The sequence below is a fragment of the Channa argus genome, chromosome 5 (assembly GCF_033026475.1).
Source record: "Channa argus isolate prfri chromosome 5, Channa argus male v1.0, whole genome shotgun sequence".
Lineage (NCBI taxonomy): Eukaryota > Metazoa > Chordata > Actinopteri > Anabantiformes > Channidae > Channa > Channa argus.
In genome coordinates this window covers 6,481,715-6,502,765 of record NC_090201.1, presented here as the reverse complement: position 1 = coordinate 6,502,765, position 21,051 = coordinate 6,481,715, and the positions used below count along the sequence as shown (strand labels likewise).

Here is a 21,051-nt window from a genome sequence, read left to right as displayed (position 1 = left end):
GAATTTGGGAGTTTACTGTTTGTAGAGACTTTAAAGCTCATCTCATCTGTTATTACTCTACAAAACTACTCTGCTGCCACCTAGTGGGGAAAATGACATTGACAACTTTCCAAGGAATTTGACTGCAAGCCTTGAAATCCTTAAAAATAAAAACAAATTTATTAGCAATCACAGGGAAAGAATGCATGACATCTACAGGAGCATTTGTTGGAATAAAAATGCTAACTTCTTATTTACAAAGTCTGCAATTGAATGTGAATAAGTTTAGCACATGCACATACAAATTGCAAATAGGCTATATTATTACACAGGTAAACAAAGCTTTCCCCAAATTACCCACACAGTCACCCGAATTATACAGCCCCTCACTCCTGCTGTGGTCCCAACAATCAGCATTTAGGATTACGACGATCACCGACAGACACAGAACAACGTGTGAGATAACAGAAGGGATGTGCTAAGATTTGTAGACGACATTACAGTGAAATGCAGAAGCCATACGCAGTGTTGTAGCAAAAGGGATAACTCATCCTGATCCCATGATACTCACAAGAAAGAAAAAAAAAAAAAAAAAAAAAAAAAAGCTCAAGGTGCATTGGCCAAGCAAGGGGAAGATTAATATAAAGTGCTTGAAACCTGTGAGAAACCATTGTCTTGTCGCTGAAAGCAAATTACATGTCGTTAACCAATACGTTGCGTTTAGAGGAGAGAGCGTCGTCCTTGGACATCAGGATTCAGACGAGGATGTGGAAAGGCATAGATGACATCAAGCACCCAACACTCTGAACTAGTGGACCCCCTTCTGCTCTCTATTGATCATTACTAACACTGGTTTTCCGTCATCCAACCCACAACAGAAGTTGGACTATGAAACAGACAAACACTGTGTTCAGACCATTTCTCTTTAAAAAAAAAAAAAATCCTTTGACAAACTGAGAACTGCATGCAAACGCCTGTCTGCATCTCAAGCTACATAAAAGCTGCTTGGAGCTACAAGCTACAAGCTACAAGTGAGACAGCATCCAATTAACGGTCAACCAAACAAAATGTAACATTTTCTCATTCACTTCACGTTCCCTCGACCCATTGCTCTATTTCTCATTTCTCATCTACAATACAATAGTCTTTTCTTAGATATTACAATGTGTTTATATCCATACAAAACATGTGAGATTGTCGAGAGGTGTTGTCAGGTCTAATTAAGGGATTCACGCTGCGTCTGTACCAAGCGTTTACTTAAAATAGTAGGTTGGTAGCTGTATTGGGCAATACTGGTCTAACTTGGACGCTCTCTTAGCCAAAAGGCACTAAAATCTCTGCCGACCCATCTGCCTCAGACACAGCAACCACTCAGTTTCTCCTGATCTGTATGCTTATGCTGTGTGTAAACATTAATGCAAGTTACTTTATGAACACAGACAGTTCCACAAGCCAGCAAATGAAACGCAGGCAGCACAGCGTAGAGGTTTAACAGGCATTAGCGAAAGCAACCATCATCATTTTGGCAAATAACTGTTAAAAACTACAATCGCATGATGTCTTGTAAACGCCACATGTTGACAGGCAACAGAAAACGGATGTTTGATTGTGGGATTAGAGGAGCTTCATCCTAGTGTATCCGAGGGAACAGTACACGGCAAACATCTTTAGATTCCTGTGTCGAAGGGAACAGAAGCCATAAAAAAAAAAGAAAATATCCGTGATGTATACAGACACAGACCATGTCCGTAGTGGCAGGCGATGATAGGTAGGGATAATCCACCTTCTAGCACAGTGCTGACAACTTTTCAAGACTCCAGATAGTTGGGGTGGTGGTAGTGCTGTATAGGTTCTACACATCTATGGTAGTGTACTGGGTGGCGCAGGTGGTGATGATAGAGAGCAGAGAGAGAGAGCTGGATTACTTCACAGAGGCAGTAGAAGGGATGACTGTCGAGGACCCATGACCATTAGGGGGCTGAGGCCAGAGCTGCGACTGGAAAGGTCTTCACATTCAGCTTCTTCGTGACTTTGAATGCTGAATGAGCCACTGCAGTGTGATATCTGCAGGGAGAGAACCATTTAAGAGGTGTTTGAGGACATCAGCAGGTTGAATTATTACTACAACCTTTTTTTGTTTTTATGTGAACTTCTTTGTTATCAGAAATGCTTGCACGTCTCATAAACTAACTTCTACTCAGATCTTTACCTATGTTGTCCTTTTCTTTGCAGGACACAGAGTAGCAGCAGATCTCTCGGTCCTGAATGGCTGATAGGTTCCTGCAAAAGGAAAAGTGTGAAGTGTAATAAGATGTGTATTTTTAAAGAACCTAAACATCTGCTAGTCTGTGGACACCTGAAACATCTAATCCAAAACCTACGGTCATTAACATTTTGCGAATACCAGCCTTGAATTCGTCATTATAGAAAAAGGCTTTTCCAAGATTAATGTCTTTAATCAGAATTTTTGATACCCGCCATGTCTAAAATTGATAGCAAAGAATTATTAACAATGTTACAGAATTGTGAGTGGCTCACATTTTTTCAATGAGCTGCTTCTCATCAAGTGCGTTGGGTAGGTCTCGTTTGTTGCCCAGTACTAGAACCTGAAAAACCACAGAAGAGAGAAAGATCAATGATCAATATCCCACCAAACAATGTATCAGCATTATCACACATCGCGATCAGGCTTCTCTCAACCAGCCATCACAGAATCCTTACTGTGTGGTGTCAAGCAGGTGGAAGCCTATTGATTTAGCATGTCAAACCCTGTCAAGTCAATTATACCATTTGCTTAGCAGAAAAAAAAAAGAAAAACAGGGTTGGTTTCAAATGACCACTTAGTCTCACATCATCAAGCCTTAGTCACTGCAAGTCATTAGTCACCGTGACTCCTAATTACACGTTTAATCACTGCATGTGACCACAGTCAATAGATCATCAGAGGTCAACGTGATCAAATGTGCGGCCTCTTACAGGTATTCCCTGTAGTTGCGGCTTGTCTAAAAGGTTGTGCAGTTCATTTCTGGAAGCTTCTATCTTCTCTCTATCTGCTGCATCCACCATGTAACTGCAAAGGGGAAAAAGGCCCAATTGAGAATACAGAGTTCATTTAATAGTTTCCTTGTAAAATTTAAAGATGTCTGTTTCTTTGTTTAGTTTTTTTATGTAACATGCTGTTCTCCTGAGGGTCCACAAACTTACACAATTGCATTTACTCCCCTACAGTAGCGCTCCCACATGCTTCTGAAGCGAGGTTGTCCACCTATGTCCCATATCTGAGGTGAGAAAGGACAAAAATCAACAAGAGAGTCCTCAACATGTTGCCATCCTATTATTGCATCATTACTGCTCTCAGCAGAAAATTGATTTCAATAGAGCAGCAATAGCGGGCAGATGGACACTTGCTTACCTTTATTGTCACATTGCCTTTAGTGACCTTACGCATGTTGAACCCGACTGTGGGGATCATGTCTTCGCTGAACTGGCCTGACTGTACATAACAAAAGCATGGATAAAAGTGGCAGTGCTATTAAGTACTGCATGTTGCATTGTTAAAAACACACACACACAAAAAAAACACACCAAGTAGGATAAAGAGTAGGATAAGAAATAGTATTACAATCATTTACCTGTATTTAATCAGGACCTTGCGTATTAAGCAAAGTCCTCGATACATTTTATTTGGTCAATTATCACACTGTTGTCAATGTTTTCTCCACAAATGTGTTCACGTTTGTGTCCCCGTGTACGACCATCACTATGATTTAATCTGATTCAGAGATCACATGGAAAGCAGGTGTGAATCTTTTCTGTGCACAGGGTCAGATTACATAAGCAAACTATTTGATTGCAGGGGTCATTTTTAGCTGCTTCTGAGCTCCGGCCAATGTTGCTGCCAATACTTGCCAGGTCACTCTATGAATCTTTTAAAGTCCATGAATAAGCAGTTGTTGTTATATCGTTAAAAAAAAAAAAACATCAAATATGATTCATTATAGGTATTAGTTGAACAGCCCACCAATGACAAAGACAGAGGGCAGCTTTGTTCTAACCCAATTGCCGATCACCTGACATGAGGGAAAAATGTGCATGATTGTGGGAGGGGAGGGGGCAAAGCATAGTGCCTGACGACTTCTTGCTTCGGTTGAGTACAGTGTGGCCTATCACCTAGAAACACAGACATAAACAAGACCGGACTTCACAATATAACCCTTACAATAATGTCAAAAGCTGAAGAAGTCAGACATACAAACAGCCCCCAATGACAAGGCAGGAATTATAAATACTTCGATCGACATTAAGTTGTGGCAGTTTGTCCGACAAAGAAACCCAACAGCCGAGGGACATTTCAGCAGCACTTGTCCTACTCTAATCTACCAGGCAGCCTCTGGTCTTGGTGCCTCCGGGCCTCGTCGGGTTCTTTAATTCCTCAAGGCGCATCAAGAAGACAAACTGTTTAGGGAGTCGCGGAATAGCTGCCCGTGCTGTCAACATATGGTTGATGAGGACACAACAGCAGCTGTTACGAAGCACTGACAAGTCCGTTCACATGACTGATTTCACGAGTAAGCGCACAGTCATACCAAGAAGCTCGTCATTCCAGCGATCCAAACAACAACTGAGTGAAATCGTTGCCGGCGTTGGCTCCGCAGCAATTTGTGCTATCTTAAGCCAGCCTTAATCCAGTCACGAGGAAATGGCCTTCAGGTTTTATGGAACTAGAACCCATAAATGCTGAGGCGATAGTTTGGTAGCATATGCATAAAAACATTCGCCCACAACCTCTCCCAGGTAGTAGTCTGGGCCCACACTGACAGCTTGTTTGCTAGCTACTTACTGCAATCACATTGACGAATGTGGTTTTCCCGGAGTACTGCAGCCCCACCAATGTAAGCTCCATCTCCTCTTTCCAAAAGAGGGACCTGAACCAGTCCAAAAGCCTGTTTATGAGGGCCAGCATTTTGGATGACACAGTAGTCGCACTCGCTGCAGCCGTCTGGGTGTGAATTGGCTAGCGGTCTACACAGGAAGTGGCTAGGTGCTTTGTCATATCATGTGATCAGCTGACACGCTGCTGATTGTACGTGCACGCAGAGAGGAGTGCGTGAACCTGACGGGAGCGCGCACGATGAAGTTTGTGAGGAAACTTGCCTGTGTTTTCACACTGACTTGTGATAGTGATAAAACACTTTAGAAAACCTACAGGCATGAATAGTTAAAATTTAGCATATTTTAAAATAATGTTTTTCACAATTTTCTTTACAAGTCGTGTAAAGTATCAAGACGGGTTTCACAGGCATTTATTCAACTGCCATTTTGCACAGAATGATTGCACTAAGGACATCACAAAAACATTTAGCAAATTCATAAAAAAAGAACGACTTGCACTTTCAAATTTTCGTTAGTTCCAACTACCCAGAAAATGACCCAGTCACCATGAGTCAATCACCTGAATGGCTGAGGATCTCCACAGACTTTGGTGTGGCACTTCAAACTGTGCAAGCATGCTTGTCAGGGAGGTGATCAAGAACCAAGCAGCTTCAAAAAGCCTCCTTTAAATGTTTTGAAAGAGTGGAAAGAGTGAAGGAAGAGGAAGAAGAAGAGATGAAGGAGCGTGGTTTATGTTTGAGCCTACTGTTCCAATTTTAATATTTATATTTTAGGATTGTGATGCTAATTCCTGGATCTCTACTGAACATAGAAGGGTTATCTTTTTTATGTTAGGAAGCATGAACAGGTGTAAAGTTCTAAGCAATATCATTTAGATCTGTTAGAAAAGAGAAATAATGACTGACTCATCCAAAGGGATTTTTTTACATGTTTATTCCACTGTGTCATCACTAGAGGGCACCAGCACGGTGTAATTATTCCTGCTAAGAGCTGCTGGTAGATCAGACTCCCTCTAAACCATATTATATGAGGATGACATTTTACACACAACAATGACATTTAAATCGAACAGACTGTCTAACCCCTTGTCAAGACAAGGGACCTCGTGCATGAACTCTTTCATAATCAAGAAATCTAAATTTGTTACTTTTCTCTATTAAAGTGTGTCTACTACAGGTAACGTTGGATGTTTGGTGTTGCAGATTACTGGACAGTGACCTGCATTAACACTGCGAAGCAACGAAGATAAATGGGTTACTTAAATAGTAATTAATTAACTTAAAGTCTAACTTAAAATCCCGAAAATTTTAAAATATTACAGAACTGACAAAACATTACATTATAGTGAAAAGAATATTAATATAGCCTTAATTGTCTCATATCAATGCTGTATCAATTCGGCATGATATATAGAAAATGTATTAATTCACAGGTCAAATAAGCGTTCGTCATTCGAAAGAGTGCAAAGTCAGGCAATGAAGTGAAGTAAACAAAACCAAACAGGACGCAGGAAGGAAGGCAAAAACAGGAAGCATAAAGGTGCCAAAAACTGAATAATCTGAATGCCGTTTTTTTACTACGTCTCTGATAAAAGAGTAGTGAAAGTTTTCAGACTAATATGTCCAGCTGCATTGACTCTACTTCAAGATAACTTCAAAACTCTTGGCGCAAAGCACGAGAGGACCCATATGAGACTAACCCGACCCATTAGGTTCACCAGAGCATGGGAGGAGCCACTTTCCCAAACAAGTCTAAGAAGATCCTTCTGTAGACGGCACATTAAGGCCAAAGGGGTTTTTTTCCAGTTGTGGTTGGCTGCAGGGGTTTCCCAGAGTCGTCAGTGTGGAAGACACTGTCGGCTCAGGAAACAAGGGACAGGATGACAACTGATCATTTGGGGGACACAGCAGAAAGAGCCTGTTGTTAGCGCTACAACAAGAGAGAGTTGAGCTGGAAACCAGGAGGAGAAAGGCAGTGACTGGTCATCTATGGCAACCCACCACCTGGCTGTGTTTTGGAATGAACTTTTACCATTATTGTATTAGGTTTGGTGAATTTCAGTACCAATTCCAAAGAAATGTTGAGTCCAGATGATCACAATCATTTAACTTCCAACTTTATTTATATGGCACCAATTTACAAAAAAATCATCACAAGGCACTTCACATTCTGAGGTCAAGTATCCAAACTTTTCTTAAACCTGACATATGGTTCAAAAGGTGGCAAACCAGTCACATTTTTGTTTTAGTTTTTTGATAAAGGCAGAAAAGCGCAATCACACTAAGAAAGCTTGATTCAGATTCCCTTGTATTCATGTTAAATATACAGTGAGGTTCATAAATATCAGAACAATGATAAGTGTTTTTGGCATTTGGCCTCTGTATGCCACCCCACTGTGGTAAAGTCAAGACTTTCAGCTTTAATTCAAGGTATATGACAATAGTGTGTAGCATTTACAACCACTTTCATACACACTGGCTGACAAGAGGTTGCAAGTCTGTGTGTGGCCTATTCCTTTGTTACCTCATGACTCATCAAGCAGATAAAAGGCCTAGAGGTAGTTATGAGTTTCACATTTGCATTTTAGCTGTTCAGTGGTACTCATGAAGTTCCGAGAGGTGCAAATGAAGGAGGCCACATTAGGCAGTTTGGAACATTCTTAAAATAAAGGAACCCACTGGCAGCTTAGCTGCAGCAAAAGGTCTGGAAGAAAGACAACTAAATTGGATGACAGCAGAAGACTTTGCAAAGTGAAGAAGAACCCTTTCACACTCTTGAGGAGGCAGGCGTTGCCTAAGTCTAGAGTCAAGAGACGGCTTTATGAATGAAATACACAACCTTCACAACAAGGTTGACCCACTGGTAACACTCAAGAACAAAATAGTCAGACTTCTTTCTTTGCCAGTTTCGTTGCCAGAAAACACCTTCAAAACCCTGCTCAGTTCTGGAAAAATCTTTGTACAGATGAAGCCATGATTGGCTTGTTTAAGAATGATCAGAAAAAAATCTGGAGAAAGAAACAAAGGAACAGCTCGTGGTCCAAACCATCATCATCACCACATCATCTGTCAAACATGCTGGAGGCAGTGTTAATGCATTCCTATGATACCGAATTGTTGATGTTTACTGATGACCTGACTGTTGAGAAAATTAGCAGGATGAATCCTAAAACGTATAGGACAATAAATGCTGCAAAACTGGCAGGACCTCGCTAAATATTGCAGGTGGATAATGACCCAAAATATACAGCAAAGGATACCCAAGAGTTTCTCAAGGCAAACAAATGGGATATTCTTCACTGGCCAAGTTGGTCACCTGATCCGAACCCAGTAGAGCAGCTTTCAACTTACTGAAGACAATTCTGAAGGCAGAACACGAACAAAGGCCTGGGAAAGCATCTAGAGGGATTAAAGTCAGCATTGCCCATAGGTTCCAGATATCAGGCTGTCATTGACTGCAAAGGACTGCATCTAAGTATCCCAAGCAATCGTATGTTTGTAATTATGGTAGTTTGTTTCATTATTTTGGTGTCAGCAAAAATGGGGCGGTGAATGAAAACGGCTGTAATACTTAAATGTTTAATGCCACACTTTAGTCAAACTTAAAGCTAAAAGTCTTTGTTCACATCTTCAACATATGAGTGTTTCATTTCAAAATCAGAGTGATGATGTACAGAGGCCAAATGCCAAAAAGACATCGTTGTTCCAATATTTATGAATGTAACTGTATAGTCTCCACTAGACCATAAACCTGAATATAACCATGTTGTGAAGTCCAGGCACCTGAAAGTCAGTGCATCAAAAAATCTTGAGTATCTGACTGATACTTGAATCAGTTGGTGTGAGGACAGCCCTTGAAAGAGATAAGAACAGATGAGTGAGGGAGGGTTTGGTGTTTTCACTGGTGTGTCACCACACCATTGTCTACTATTCTAGGACAAAAGATTTATCGAGAGAAATCAAGACTACATTACGTAAATTTTACTTTTAATTGAATTACCTGTGGCCTGACAACTGTATTGTACTTCTCAGGGGCTCCTGCACTCATTGTTGTTGTATACACTGTGATTCTGGGAAATTAACAAGATGGTAGTCAATGGATATGTAAAGAAATACATAACAAGCCACATATCACTGCATACTATTCAAGCTTTGCCATTGCTGTTCTATATGCTATGTGTTGAAGTCTGTGCTTAAACAATGGGCTATTGACATTATTGCTGAGGTGGAGCAAAGGGAAGTGAAACTGGTATGCACACAACTGCTCCATCTCAGCATTATGAACAAACTGTCATGTGATTCTTTAAGAAACAACTGAGAAAACCTCCTTACCCATTACACACTGGATACAGCGACAAAACCTGAGGAAGAGAATGCTGTCAAATATATTGTCTTAAGGGTTCAAGATGGGCCATACAGAATTTTCCCCTCTGTATCACATGTGATTTTGTTCCTACTCGCCTGATAAAGTGTATCCATGTTTATATGTTCTTGGCCAGTAGCATTTAGTGCTTTGTTGGCTGCTTCTCTAAGAAACAAATACATGACAACAGTGTGAAACAGCAGCGACAATATTGTTGATGCGTTCATTATGTAAGATGACTCACCGACGATGATCCCGGGCTGGTGGAGGAAGCCAGTGGTCAAAGTTCGTCTCCACTCGGTACCACCTAAATCAGAAACACAGTTTTACGGTTGGCTTTGGATGTACAGTCACACTCAAAACACACCTTGTAATGTCAAATTGTACTCAGATCCTTCATTTTGCCTGCCCTCCATTCACGGGATCCAGCGGCCAGATGTCAGCAGGGCCCTGTCGGTCTCTAGTGATGACGGCCCCTTCCCCTGCTCGCACTCCGCCAACAATGTAATACACTCCAGTGATGATGGGGATTTTGGAAAGACGCATCACTGCATCCTGAAAGTCCTCCGCTTCCTCCAGTGTCTGCAAAGGTTACATACAGCTGGTTTCATTTCCTTAAAACCATACTTAACTCACAATAATTTTCATAAGATACTGACCTCCCTCACCAGCCAGCTGACTGGGGATCTTCGAAGGAGGAAAGCGGACACCACATTCTTCCACCAGTTCCACCAGTGTTCACTGCCTGACGATCACAAATATGTAAACAGTAAAAAACAATAAGTCGGTCTAAAGCAGACTTTGGACAAACATGACAACAGATAAGAAACATGTCTTACCTCGTTGGTCACCAGAGACAGTAAACTTGTTAGGACTCTGTCCCGTCCACAGTCCAACATAGCCCGCAAAGGAAGTTCCCTGGTATGCCACCTGAAGGATGGTGTCCGCAAGAAACAATCAAACTGTACATCTGCAAAGGTTTACAGGGCAATTTGCAATTCTACATTCATGCATACTGTACCTTTCCATTCTTGAGGAAGATTATGTTGATAGTCAGATTCCTCAGAACAGGATGTGGATAATCAAGATTCCTGCCATGGTACACATGTCCACTTTTGTCCTGAGCTATGATGCTAGTGCAAAACCTAGAATGATGAGAGGGCTTTCAACTTTATTCCGGCAGATTGTGACACCACATGCCTCTGCATAGTGCATGATTTTCTACTACAAATATGTACGTAGATGAACAATCATACATACGCAGACACCTCATAGGCAAAGTTGAGAATGATGACATCTGACAGACTTCCTCCAAAGTGAGAGGCCATGCCACGGATCTCCCCTGCATATGGCTGAGGAATGTACTTCTCCAAGGCCATCACAACTGGTGCAACTGCATGATGCACCCATTTTGGAACGGTGGAGCTAAGAGAGAGCGGGGAGGGAGAGAGGAAGAGAAAGAGAGATGTGCAATCACACATCACCGTCTGCACAGGCAGTGGGAGTAGTGGAAAATAAACACCATGCCCACAATTACTTTACCCACTAATTCAAAGCTGACACGATGTGTTAATAATAAATAATAAATTAACATTATGTTACGGAATGTTTGCTTTGCTTGGTTCTGTAATTGTTTGTGCCTTTGTGGTTGTGTAATGTTACAGTTCATCTTCACTTTTATTTACCAACAGTAACAACGAGACAGGAAATTACACGACGCCATATGTTTTTCCGAATGTTTATATTTCCATGATTCGTGCTTTTAATTAGCTAATGGTAAATGGTACAACTTTAGCAATGGACGGCTTATAACTAATTACTTCCGTCTGAACAACCAATAAACTTAGCATGACATGGTATGAGCGAACTTTCTAGAGAAAAAAAACAACGGGTTTTTCCAGGAATGTTTCATGGACTAATTCCCCAGTGAGTTGTGTCAGAAGCAGCCTCAGGGAGACTTACTCTATGACCTCTGCGCCAGCTTTCTTCAGAAATTCTACGTCAAAGACTTTCAGCAGAGGCGCCCACCGCACATCTGGAGCATCGTCCAGGCTGATATTCAGGGTAGGTGGAGCAGACTCTGCCCGGCATGACACCACCAGTCCGAGCAGCAGCACCGCAGACCGCACCATCCTCTCCGGTCCAAGTCTGAGAGAATTACAGCCTGAGCCTGGCGCTGGTGACGACTGTTTCTCCGCACACAGGCAAGAGCGAGAGTGACACTTCCGCTCCGGGTTTTTCAAAATAGTTTACATACAGCACAGTTGGACCCACACGTAAGTTCAGTTCCCGGTAAAAAAAAAGGATTTTACAATATCAGCAATACAATAACAATGTGGTCTCTGTATTTATTATGTATAGGCTACCTGGAACCATGTACCTGGCTTTAATTTAATGTTTGTAGCGTCTAACAACGCATCAGTAACAGCGCAATATTGTTTTACATTACTCCTAATGCAAAAAGTCGTAAATGTTGTTAAATAACAGTAGTACTGTAAAGTATTAGTACTTCAGAACTCATAGAGACTTGTGTGTTTCAGGAGGACCTTGGTATCCAGCTGATGCTTCTCATAAGGACAAAGCCACACACATCCTGTATGTGACGCGTGAACTGTGCATGTCTGTCTCCAAAACTGTAATGTTTTGAAAGAAAAACAGAATCCATAAACATGTGGAATGTTTGGTAAACGATTTGCATGCCTGTAAAACAAATGCCTATTGCAAAAAAAAAAAAAAAAAAAAACAACCTTCTCAGTTCCCAAACACTTAGAGGCTGTTTTAAAAAAAAGGAGAAGCAATATAACCACCCACCCAAAAAGAGTCTTGAGCACAGAGTGATGGTCAAATCCAATACTCACAACAGTTTTTTCATCACAAAACAGGCCAATAGCAGCAAGTACTACCTGGAAATGGAATGTGTGGGTATCAACATTACAAAAAGTAATTTCATGATAGAATACATACATTAATTAGAGGAACTTTACTACAACTTCATTTTGCCGCCTCAGCTGGTGGGTAACACAGCAGTCTACGTAGGGCTAGAAGCCAGCACAAAGCAGCTCCACATGGTGGTGCCAGTGTTGCATGTTTTAGCCCAGGACCAGTCAGCAGGCCTGTGAGAAGGAAATCATAAGATAGCGTGGTACCTGCAGACCAAATTACAAAACACAGTTGTGATTACAAGAAAAGCAAACATGCTATTTCCACATTTATCAGGGATGCATGGTGGGTGGTAAAGCAATGCATGACATAGGTCTTTTGATTCTCACTATTACTACAACTACAGCAGTGTTACCACCCAGGAAACAGCGCACAAACTAAGCAGCAGAGTTGGTGGAGAGTGATATTCCATATCATTAAATATGAAAGTAAATCAAAGACTTAAAAGTCCTTGCCCCCACAACCTCAAATACCATTTCCATCCACTGTGGTGTTCTTTAGTTGCCAGACACATTTTCTGCTTCTACACAAAACACTTTCAATATTGTCACAGTGCCTGCCGTACAGTACACAAACCGTATTAACTGAGAAATTACTAAACCACAAAAGTAAAATTCAGTGAAAAAGTAGTTTACTACAACATTTTATGTCTGGTTATTCTTGTTACTTTCTAAATATTGTGAACGGAAATAATTATTTTCTATTCATGACTATTGCAGCTGTGATAAGCTAAAAACTGTTAAACACAGAAAAACTGGTTTATTTGTGAGCTTAATTTCTCTGGGGGCTTTTATATTTTGAAATGTCCACAGCCTGTAATCTAAGACACGGTATTGATTTACAGTGGCTCTGCTGCCTTATGGGTTATGTAAGTGTTATGCAAGTATGTGTTGTTATGAGGAACTGTCAGGTTGGGTTGCTACAAAACGTTTAAGCTATCAGGCAGTGAAACACAAATTTTATGGGGAGGAAAAAAAAAGCTTTATTATTTTAATATATACCAATAATACTTTATATACAAAATATGTACAGCAAAGACTTAGTTACATTTCAAAATAAAAATCCCAAGTACCTCTTTCATACAAAACTATTATTTTTATTTTAACTTTACATTCACTCTCTACAGACACAACATATAAAGCAAATGCATTTAAATTGCCTGCCATCGTTGTGTCTGTGTTAACCGAGTAAAGGCAACAGCATGAGCTAAGATCAGGCCTTAACTTGACCAGGAATTTGTAAACAAGATGCAAATCTGGTTAAGCGTGATGCGATTTACTGTACACGTACTACTGGTGTACAGTAAATGATGCCCTCAACCTTCATCTGGTAGCGATGCACATACACTTAGCAGGTCATGTATCAAAAATAGAGATGCTCAGGTAGTATAAAGAAAATCGATTACAAAACGGTACTTCACAGGAACTCCATCTAGGTGCGCAAATAGTCATGAGTCACAAATTACATTGTAAAAGCACATATGGCCACATCACTCTTCTAGAGACATGAATGACACACCTTGTACAGTGACAACGCCCTGAATTCTTTGAACACTTTAAACATTTGTGTTCTTTTAGCTCCACGTTGAACGAAAGGTGACAGGAGCAATGTCTTTTTGCTTTTTGTTTCTGGTCAAAATGAAACGCTTTTATTTTTTGGTGAAATGAGCGACAAACACTGAAGTCAGATCCTCTATTCACAGATCTACAGCTGGTAATAATTCAAGCAGCATCTACAAGGGACTTTTGTTCAATTTTAACATTCATTACAGATTGGTGCAAAAAGTACTGTAGGTCTAAATAAATTTTGTTTTTTGTGGGGTGGGGTTATCTGTGCTTTACATTCTGCATTTAGCTCTGACATTCAACACTTGGTGTGGACAGCCTTAATTAAAAAAAGACAACAACGAAAAGAAAACAAGCGAAAATAACTCTTGCGATCCCTTACGCACTCATCGCCTTTTACACTGGCCATATTCACAGTGTTTAAGAGCCATGCAAAAGCCTTCATGTGGGGGACTCTCCAGGTTTGCCCCTCAAAAAAAGTCTAATTTCAGTGTGCAAGTAGCTGATCACAGAACTGCAATGACCATACAGGCATCTCTGCCGGGGTCAGTGGTCTAATGGGCCACACAGCTACGGTTTGAAAAGCATACCAATGCTTGTTTGGGCTTATTTGCCCTCTTTCCAGTGGGTCAACAATATAACCCCATTCAACATTCAGAGGGCAAGGTTCCAACAGAAAAGCATCTGTTTAGTCTTTGGTTTCCAAGTTCAAAGGGGGGGTCCGCTTTAAAGCTTTGTGAGGAGCAGGTGAGTCTCTGGGGTTCTGGTGAGGAACTGGAGACCCTGCTCTTGGCGACATCACCAGGGATGAGGGAAGTATGTCTGGGTGTAAGCTCACTGCAGAGCCACTCATGCCCGGGTACATAACTGGCAAGCTGCCAGGGTACCAGTATTTCTCCAGCATGGGCAGATATGCTGCCGCTGCAGCAGCTCCAGGGGGCATGAGGTAGAAGGGCAGGCAAAATGGGGGCTGGCTGGTGGAGAAACTCTTGTAGGGGCTGAGGTCTTCTGAAGCATAACTGCACACAGTCTCATCTTCTGAGAAGTCAGACCTCGACTTCTTAGCTCGTGGCTCTTCGCTCTCCTGCTTGATGGCGCCGGCCGTACGTCGCGTTGCACCATGGTTGCGCTCCCCTTCCCTTGCGTGGCGTTCTGACCACTGGGTTTTGGGGTCACGCTTATCAGGCTCACCGCCATACCCGCTGTCGGTGTCGGTGTCGCTGCCACTCAGCTCCCCCGTCCCATGGGTGGAAGTCCTTTGAATAACAGGAACACAGTTTTTAGCAGGGCCTTCACAGGGCCTCTGGGGCTGACTCGCAGGTTTCTTCAATTTCTCCGGAGCTGGAGGGATGGACTCGTCTGGGTATAGGCTGTTTTGATGCTGCAGGACTTTAGCTGCCACTTTTTGGAGGTGGCTGATCATGTGAGAGGGGGTCAGGTCCCTGCTGCTTTCTTGGCTGGCCAGATAGTGGACGACCTCTTTCGCACACAAGTGAAAGCCGGAGCGGAAGATCTCGTCACTGCTCTCTCCACTGTCCCCTCCATGATCGCCTGGTGGTTTAAAAACGAATAAAAACATTTACTGCACAGTCTTCCTGCTACGTGATTGTTATAAATTTAACAGATGACACAGGGGCCAGTCAGTTGATGCCTACTGTTGCCTAAAAAGAATCTCATGGCCCAAACTTACTTATATGCAGGTCTTTCTGCAGCGCGATGATTTTCTGCTGCTGCTGCTCAAGTAGGGCACTCAGGGCTTTCACATGCTTGAGAGTGAGCTCCAGCACCACAGCTTTCTCCAAATGACCCAGCGTCTAAAACAGGAAGGCCTTCGATAAGCATGTTGATCTTTCTTATGTAACACATTCACAGCTGAACAGTGGATGAGCCTCAAACGCCCGGGAACTCATGCAATCCACACACACACACACACATCTTTTTAACAAATAACAAAATAATAGGGGATTTATTTAGACACAGATACATGACCAAACTTTAATTTTTTTTACGTCTTGGAACAGCCAAACAATGAAACAATGTTTCATTTCAGATTCCCTCTCTAGTAGCACACATGCCATATGTATTAGATAATACTTACTGTAAGCTTAAGATGTTCTGGCAACAGTTCCTTTAGCTGGGCAATGCATTCGTTGATTCTGTCACGTCTCTTTTTTTCGATCAGTCGGTGCGGCAACTTGTTTGTCTCCTGCACAGGGTTGGAAATGTCACTTAAATCCAGGCTGCTGCATTAAATAAATACAGATACAGATGTGCACTTTTATTTTAATTTACCTTGTTGTCATCGCGCTTTATGCCCCTTCTGGATTTGCACATATACATGGAATTAAATGGCATTCTTTGGAGAAAAGGTACAATTAGTTTAGTTTGGATAGGGTTCACTAATACCATCAAATGTTCTGTAAAGAAGAGTACAATATATGAAACAGAAAAAAAAATAAATCAAATTTACCCTGACATGTGTATATCCATTGATGCGTGTTTGGGCACACAGGGAGGTGGTTGCGCACTGGTTATCCTCTCCATGTCGATTAACTGCAAAATCCCCGAAAAATTACTCTCCCAAAAGACTTCACAAAGCTCCAAGAGTGTCTCTGCAGTCGCACTTCAAAGTCGAGAAAAAAATGTAAAAATACCACACAAAAACAAAACAAAACAAAAAGAGACAAAAGTATCTCCTGTTATCCGCTCGCGTGTGCGTCAGTGACTGTGTGTGTGTGTCTGTGTGTGTGTTCGCGCTGTGAGCTGAGAGTCGGGCACGGCGCACTGTTGTCACCCTGAGATCCGGACTCGGTAGTACGTCTGGGGAGGCTCCACGCTGAATGTGTGTGAGAGCTGGGTGGGTTTGACTACGTGTTAAATAAACCCTGTGACTGCAGGCACGTCTCTCGGCCAGAGACACAGGCTCGACTCCGTCACATGAGCCTCACGTGTTGGACGGCGCTTTCAACTCATCACCCTCCCCCTCCCATCACGCACACCCTCCCTTTTCCCTGCTGCTTGAGTACAACCCATCTCTGTCGTACTCGAGCGCTGGAACTGAGTCCCGTGTACCACCATGCTCCGTGTTTGCAGAGTGAACCGTGTTTACCATGACAGAAAGTAGAGCAACAGTCCGTCACTTATCAAGCCGAGAAAAGTTCTTCGACTCCTTTATGTTACAATGTAACAACAATAGTCGGACACACTGTAACCTCTTGAGTAGAAAACATAAAAAAAAAAAAAAAAAATCTATACACATTTTATATATATACCTATATATGTAATGAAAGTTTGATGTTTGATGATCGCTTTAAAATATCAATAAATCTTGTTTAATATGTTCCCTTCAATAGATAAAGGGAACCCAGTCAAACACACCAGACAAAACCTTACTTTTAAATTTATGAAAAATTGTGTAATCTAAAATATTTGTGTATCTTCATAAACTGCTGGGACCCCCTTATAGCAGCAATAACATCCCTTCAATTTTTCTGCTTCACATACAGCTTCAGCACATTGATTTTAGTTCCCTTACTTGTGTGAACTGCCTGCTTCATGTCACAGCATCTGTAGAAGATTACAGTCAGAACTTTGACCCATTCCAAAATACTTTTTTTTTTATCTGCTTAGCAGTTTTTTGGGTTTTATTTTTTTTGCTAGAACGACTTGTGTTCAGATCGACTTTTTTTTGATGGACAGCTTGAAAATTTCCTTAAGTATCTGCTTGTACAACTTAGGAGTTCATAGCTCCATCAATGACAACGATCCATCGTGGTCCAGAGACAGCAAAGCAGCTCCAACTAATGATACGGGCACCAGCACAATTCACGGGTTGGAAAAGCTTTATTATGCTGGAGTGCAAACCTAACACTTCTAACTCAAGTGAAAATGTTCTACATTGCCAACATCTGTTTCGGTTTTTCCTTGATTAAAAGTGTACAAAGTGTACATGGGCAGCAATGTTCTTTGCTGGGCTTTGTTTATGACTTGTTGGAGTAAAAATGGTAGAAAGGTTACATATTCGCATTTATGACACTGAACAAACACTTAATAATCACACTATTAGCCTATGAATATACAGTTTATTATTTCCCAAACCTTTTAAATCATTTTCAAGTTGTCTCCTATTTTGACCAAGTGCCGCGGTCTGGCCATCCCAATAAAACCGTTTCTACATCTGCCTCTGCTTCATTACAACTTTGCTATGCACAGCATTTTATTCAATAATCGACTAATGCACACTGACAACAACCACTTCCAAAAAAGGCCTAGATGTTACTCCAGGGATCTTGATCTGCTGGACTGGTACATGCCTCTTGGTGTAATCTTTATTGGACAACCACTCCTAGGAAGCCTGAATGTTGTCTATACGTACGCAATTTTCCTGACAATTAAGCGATGGAGTCCAAATTCTTTAGAAATTCTTTTGTAACTCTTCCCAGCCTGGTGAGCATCAACAACTCTTCTTCTTAGCTATACAGAAATCCCCTTTGTTGGAGCCATGATGCACATAGTGAAACCGTTGTTGTGAAGATCAGACTTTGATAGCGAAGACCCAGATTTATCTTCTTTAAATAAAAGAGGACTTCCCACACTCACACCTGATGGTGTCATTGATTGAAACACCTGACTCTAATTTCCCCTTCAAATGAATTGCTAATATCTTCCCACTCAATGGAGACTACTTCACACTGTATTGGCAGTGTATCTGGCACGATACAGAGATAAAAAAACACAACTAGACCAACAGATAAAACTATGCAACGGCATTTTACTTCTGTCCCAGTATAACGATAACCTACCAGTCTACATTCTCTGCCTTTTACTAAGGCTTTCTAGACATGTTTATTATACAATGATCAGCCACCAACTAGGGGTTTTTGCTATAAAAATGTTTTTTATTAAAAAGAAAATTATGAACAAAAGCTGATAAATCCTCGTAGGTTAACTGGCTGCCAGCACAAAACTGGTTAAACTCAGCCCCACCTTCATCACCACTGATCTTTGACCCTTGTTGTTTTATTCCTGAACATATTTTGCCATAATTACCATAATCAGTATTGTTTATAAAACACAGTTTTCTTAGTGAAGTATATTTAGTGTTGTACTTTAAGCAGTATAAATAATTTGCTTAGTAAAAGATTTGAAGTAGTACTTCAAATCTTCTAGTGCAGAATATTTTAGGTTAATACTTGCACTTTTACTTGATTATTGAGTTTGTGTACTTTTACCACCTCTGCACCCAGTGTATCACATTTTCTGCATGAGGCTGTGAGCTGCCACCTGTGGTAATGTGTATATTATTTTTGCATATACTCAATTGTGTTTATTTTCCTTTATTTCTTTTGTCACGTCTCTTTTTTCCAGATTGTTTGAGGAGCATGTTCTTTCTGCTGTGCACCTCCCATGTGTTTAATGACGATAAAAAATAAAACTGAACTTAAATTTGAATTTTAGCTGTTTCCATACCCATATTAACACACCCACAATATCAATAACCATATATTTTTTTCTTAAATTTATTTTTGGTTTAATCTAATTTATTTAATTGAATTCCACCTGTTTAGACTGTCGTGAAAAATGATTTCCTACCAGAGAGAAAACCCTAAAAGGTTCAAACGACTTCATAATTATAATAATAATAATAATAATAATAATAATTGGTAATTATAAGATATTGCTAAACAACGTCAGTGACATCGTTCCTCGGTCCGTCAATTTCTACTTTCCGCGTTCTGTAATCTCGCACACGTGTCACGCGCTTTTGTGTGGACACGCGGTAATTTCATACTGTACCCCTCTGCTGCGTGGCACGTGCAGTTGCGGCGGGAGGACACTGTCGCTGTAGCGGGGCGTTTTGTTGTGTTTCTTGGAGAGGCTGCCGTGCTGATACTGTTAACGCTGCCTGTAAACCCTGCGGGCTGTCACGTTGAGCTCCTCATGGTTGGGACAGCGAGCCGAGGCACAGATCCCTGCGCATGACGTCACGCCCGCACACCGCCGAGAGCGTCCGAAGGGTCGCTCGGTTCCACCCGCCGACGTCCCGAAGGAGCCAGAGGCTAAAGATAGAAAGAGCTTCGAAAACAACGGGGAAGCCAACGGGGAGAGGGGAGCGGGAAGGGGGTCTCTGTCATCACTTGTCTAAATTCCGATAAGACCTTGAAGAAAATGAAACTGACAGATTTCCTGCTTAAGTTGTTCTGTGGAAAAAAGTAATGGGAGGAAAAAAATAACAATGCTGACTCTACCCACGACACCATTAGTTACTTTCTTTGAAAATTTAATTTTAGAACCAATTTGAACGTCACACGATGACCATAGTGGGTAACACTATTATGGCGCTGCCTTTTTTTTTTTTTTTTATATCCCGCCCACATGGCAGTGTTAATCACGCCTGTGTATCTGAAAGATGGTTTTTCTTAGTATATTCAAGTGAAAGTAATAACGCCCAGCAATCAAAATTCTGTGTACAAGTCAACAAAATCTACTTAAAGCAGGGTCTAACAAAGTGCTTAACGTGGTAATTTCAGTGGTCTGGCAATAAAAATTCTTATTAATATTGTTCATGTGTAGGCCATTATATTGCTGACAGTTCCCTCATTAGTTACGTGTGGGCAATCTATATCAGTACAGCATATTTTATTAGATGACACTATTCCATGTAAAACACATGAATCTAAAAAGAAACAACTAACCACAGATGTTTAAATGCAGTGCTGTTAAGTACTAGTAGAAATTCTTTCGGAAAAGAACCCGGCACATGAGTAGCAGTCGATATGAAGAGTGGAGCTGAAAATGCAGAAAATCATTCTGGTAAATTCCTTATTAAATATGCTGCATGGAATTTTATATGCACGCAATTACACACATTTCACCTGTACTGTTTATAGTATTCGCTGGTTTCCAGCTGACAGAGTTCCTCTGAAAGCTAAAAGATTAATTCAGCACATGGCCTAGTTTCACTTATGAACTGAAATTTACTGAAATTTGTGTATGTGACTCGTGGAATATATTGTCTTTATAGTTGTGACTAAAACAGCACCTTAAGTTAACATATTGAAGCTGTTATCACTGCATTTTATACTCATAACAGTGATGTTAACAATCTGTTAATGGGCTTATTTGTCTATTGAAAAAAAAAAAGCTGTGCAAAACCAGTAATTAGAGACATGAGTCATCCTACATACACAGATCGCAAAGTGAATTATTATTAGGTATTATAGATTAAACATTTTTAAACAAAGTATATTAGTTGTTTACTTTATACTGATCATTAGCATAATTACCTGCAAATAAACACAAGTACACAAAG

The 21,051-nt window shown here is 41.0% G+C and overlaps 3 protein-coding genes across 4 annotated transcripts; all 3 read right to left on the bottom strand.

Annotated features, from left to right (window-relative positions):
- Window positions 1-137: 137 nt before the first annotated feature.
- On the bottom strand, window positions 138-5,025 carry arl8bb (ADP-ribosylation factor-like 8Bb). The gene is made up of 7 exons (XM_067505605.1): window positions 4,820-5,025; window positions 3,392-3,472; window positions 3,184-3,257; window positions 2,956-3,049; window positions 2,518-2,585; window positions 2,189-2,259; window positions 138-2,043 (listed from the first exon to the last, which is right to left on the bottom strand). The coding sequence occupies exons 1-7, from the start codon at window positions 4,940-4,942 to the stop codon at window positions 1,994-1,996; spliced, it is 561 nt and encodes a 186-aa protein (XP_067361706.1). The 5' UTR covers window positions 4,943-5,025; the 3' UTR covers window positions 138-1,993.
- Window positions 5,026-6,971: 1,946 nt separating this feature from the next.
- LOC137127985 (N-acylethanolamine-hydrolyzing acid amidase-like) lies at window positions 6,972-11,445 on the bottom strand. Its single transcript, XM_067505604.1, has 11 exons — window positions 11,197-11,445; window positions 10,495-10,659; window positions 10,256-10,379; window positions 10,074-10,164; window positions 9,894-9,979; window positions 9,644-9,816; window positions 9,479-9,541; window positions 9,333-9,399; window positions 9,204-9,232; window positions 8,872-8,941; window positions 6,972-8,724 (listed from the first exon to the last, which is right to left on the bottom strand). The coding sequence occupies exons 1-11, from the start codon at window positions 11,364-11,366 to the stop codon at window positions 8,704-8,706; spliced, it is 1,059 nt and encodes a 352-aa protein (XP_067361705.1). The 5' UTR covers window positions 11,367-11,445; the 3' UTR covers window positions 6,972-8,703.
- A 1,686-nt stretch (window positions 11,446-13,131) lies between these two features.
- bhlhe40 (basic helix-loop-helix family, member e40) lies at window positions 13,132-16,716 on the bottom strand. 2 transcript variants are annotated; one of them, XM_067505602.1, is made up of 5 exons: window positions 16,210-16,713; window positions 16,032-16,095; window positions 15,838-15,945; window positions 15,430-15,553; window positions 13,132-15,290 (listed from the first exon to the last, which is right to left on the bottom strand). In XM_067505602.1, the coding sequence occupies exons 1-5, from the start codon at window positions 16,281-16,283 to the stop codon at window positions 14,428-14,430; spliced, it is 1,233 nt and encodes a 410-aa protein (XP_067361703.1). In that variant the 5' UTR covers window positions 16,284-16,713; the 3' UTR covers window positions 13,132-14,427. The 2 variants fall into 2 exon arrangements, with proteins under 2 accessions (XP_067361703.1, XP_067361704.1); XM_067505603.1 differs by lacking the exon at window positions 16,032-16,095 and having other exon boundaries at window positions 15,838-15,982; window positions 16,210-16,716.
- Window positions 16,717-21,051: the final 4,335 nt, after the last annotated feature.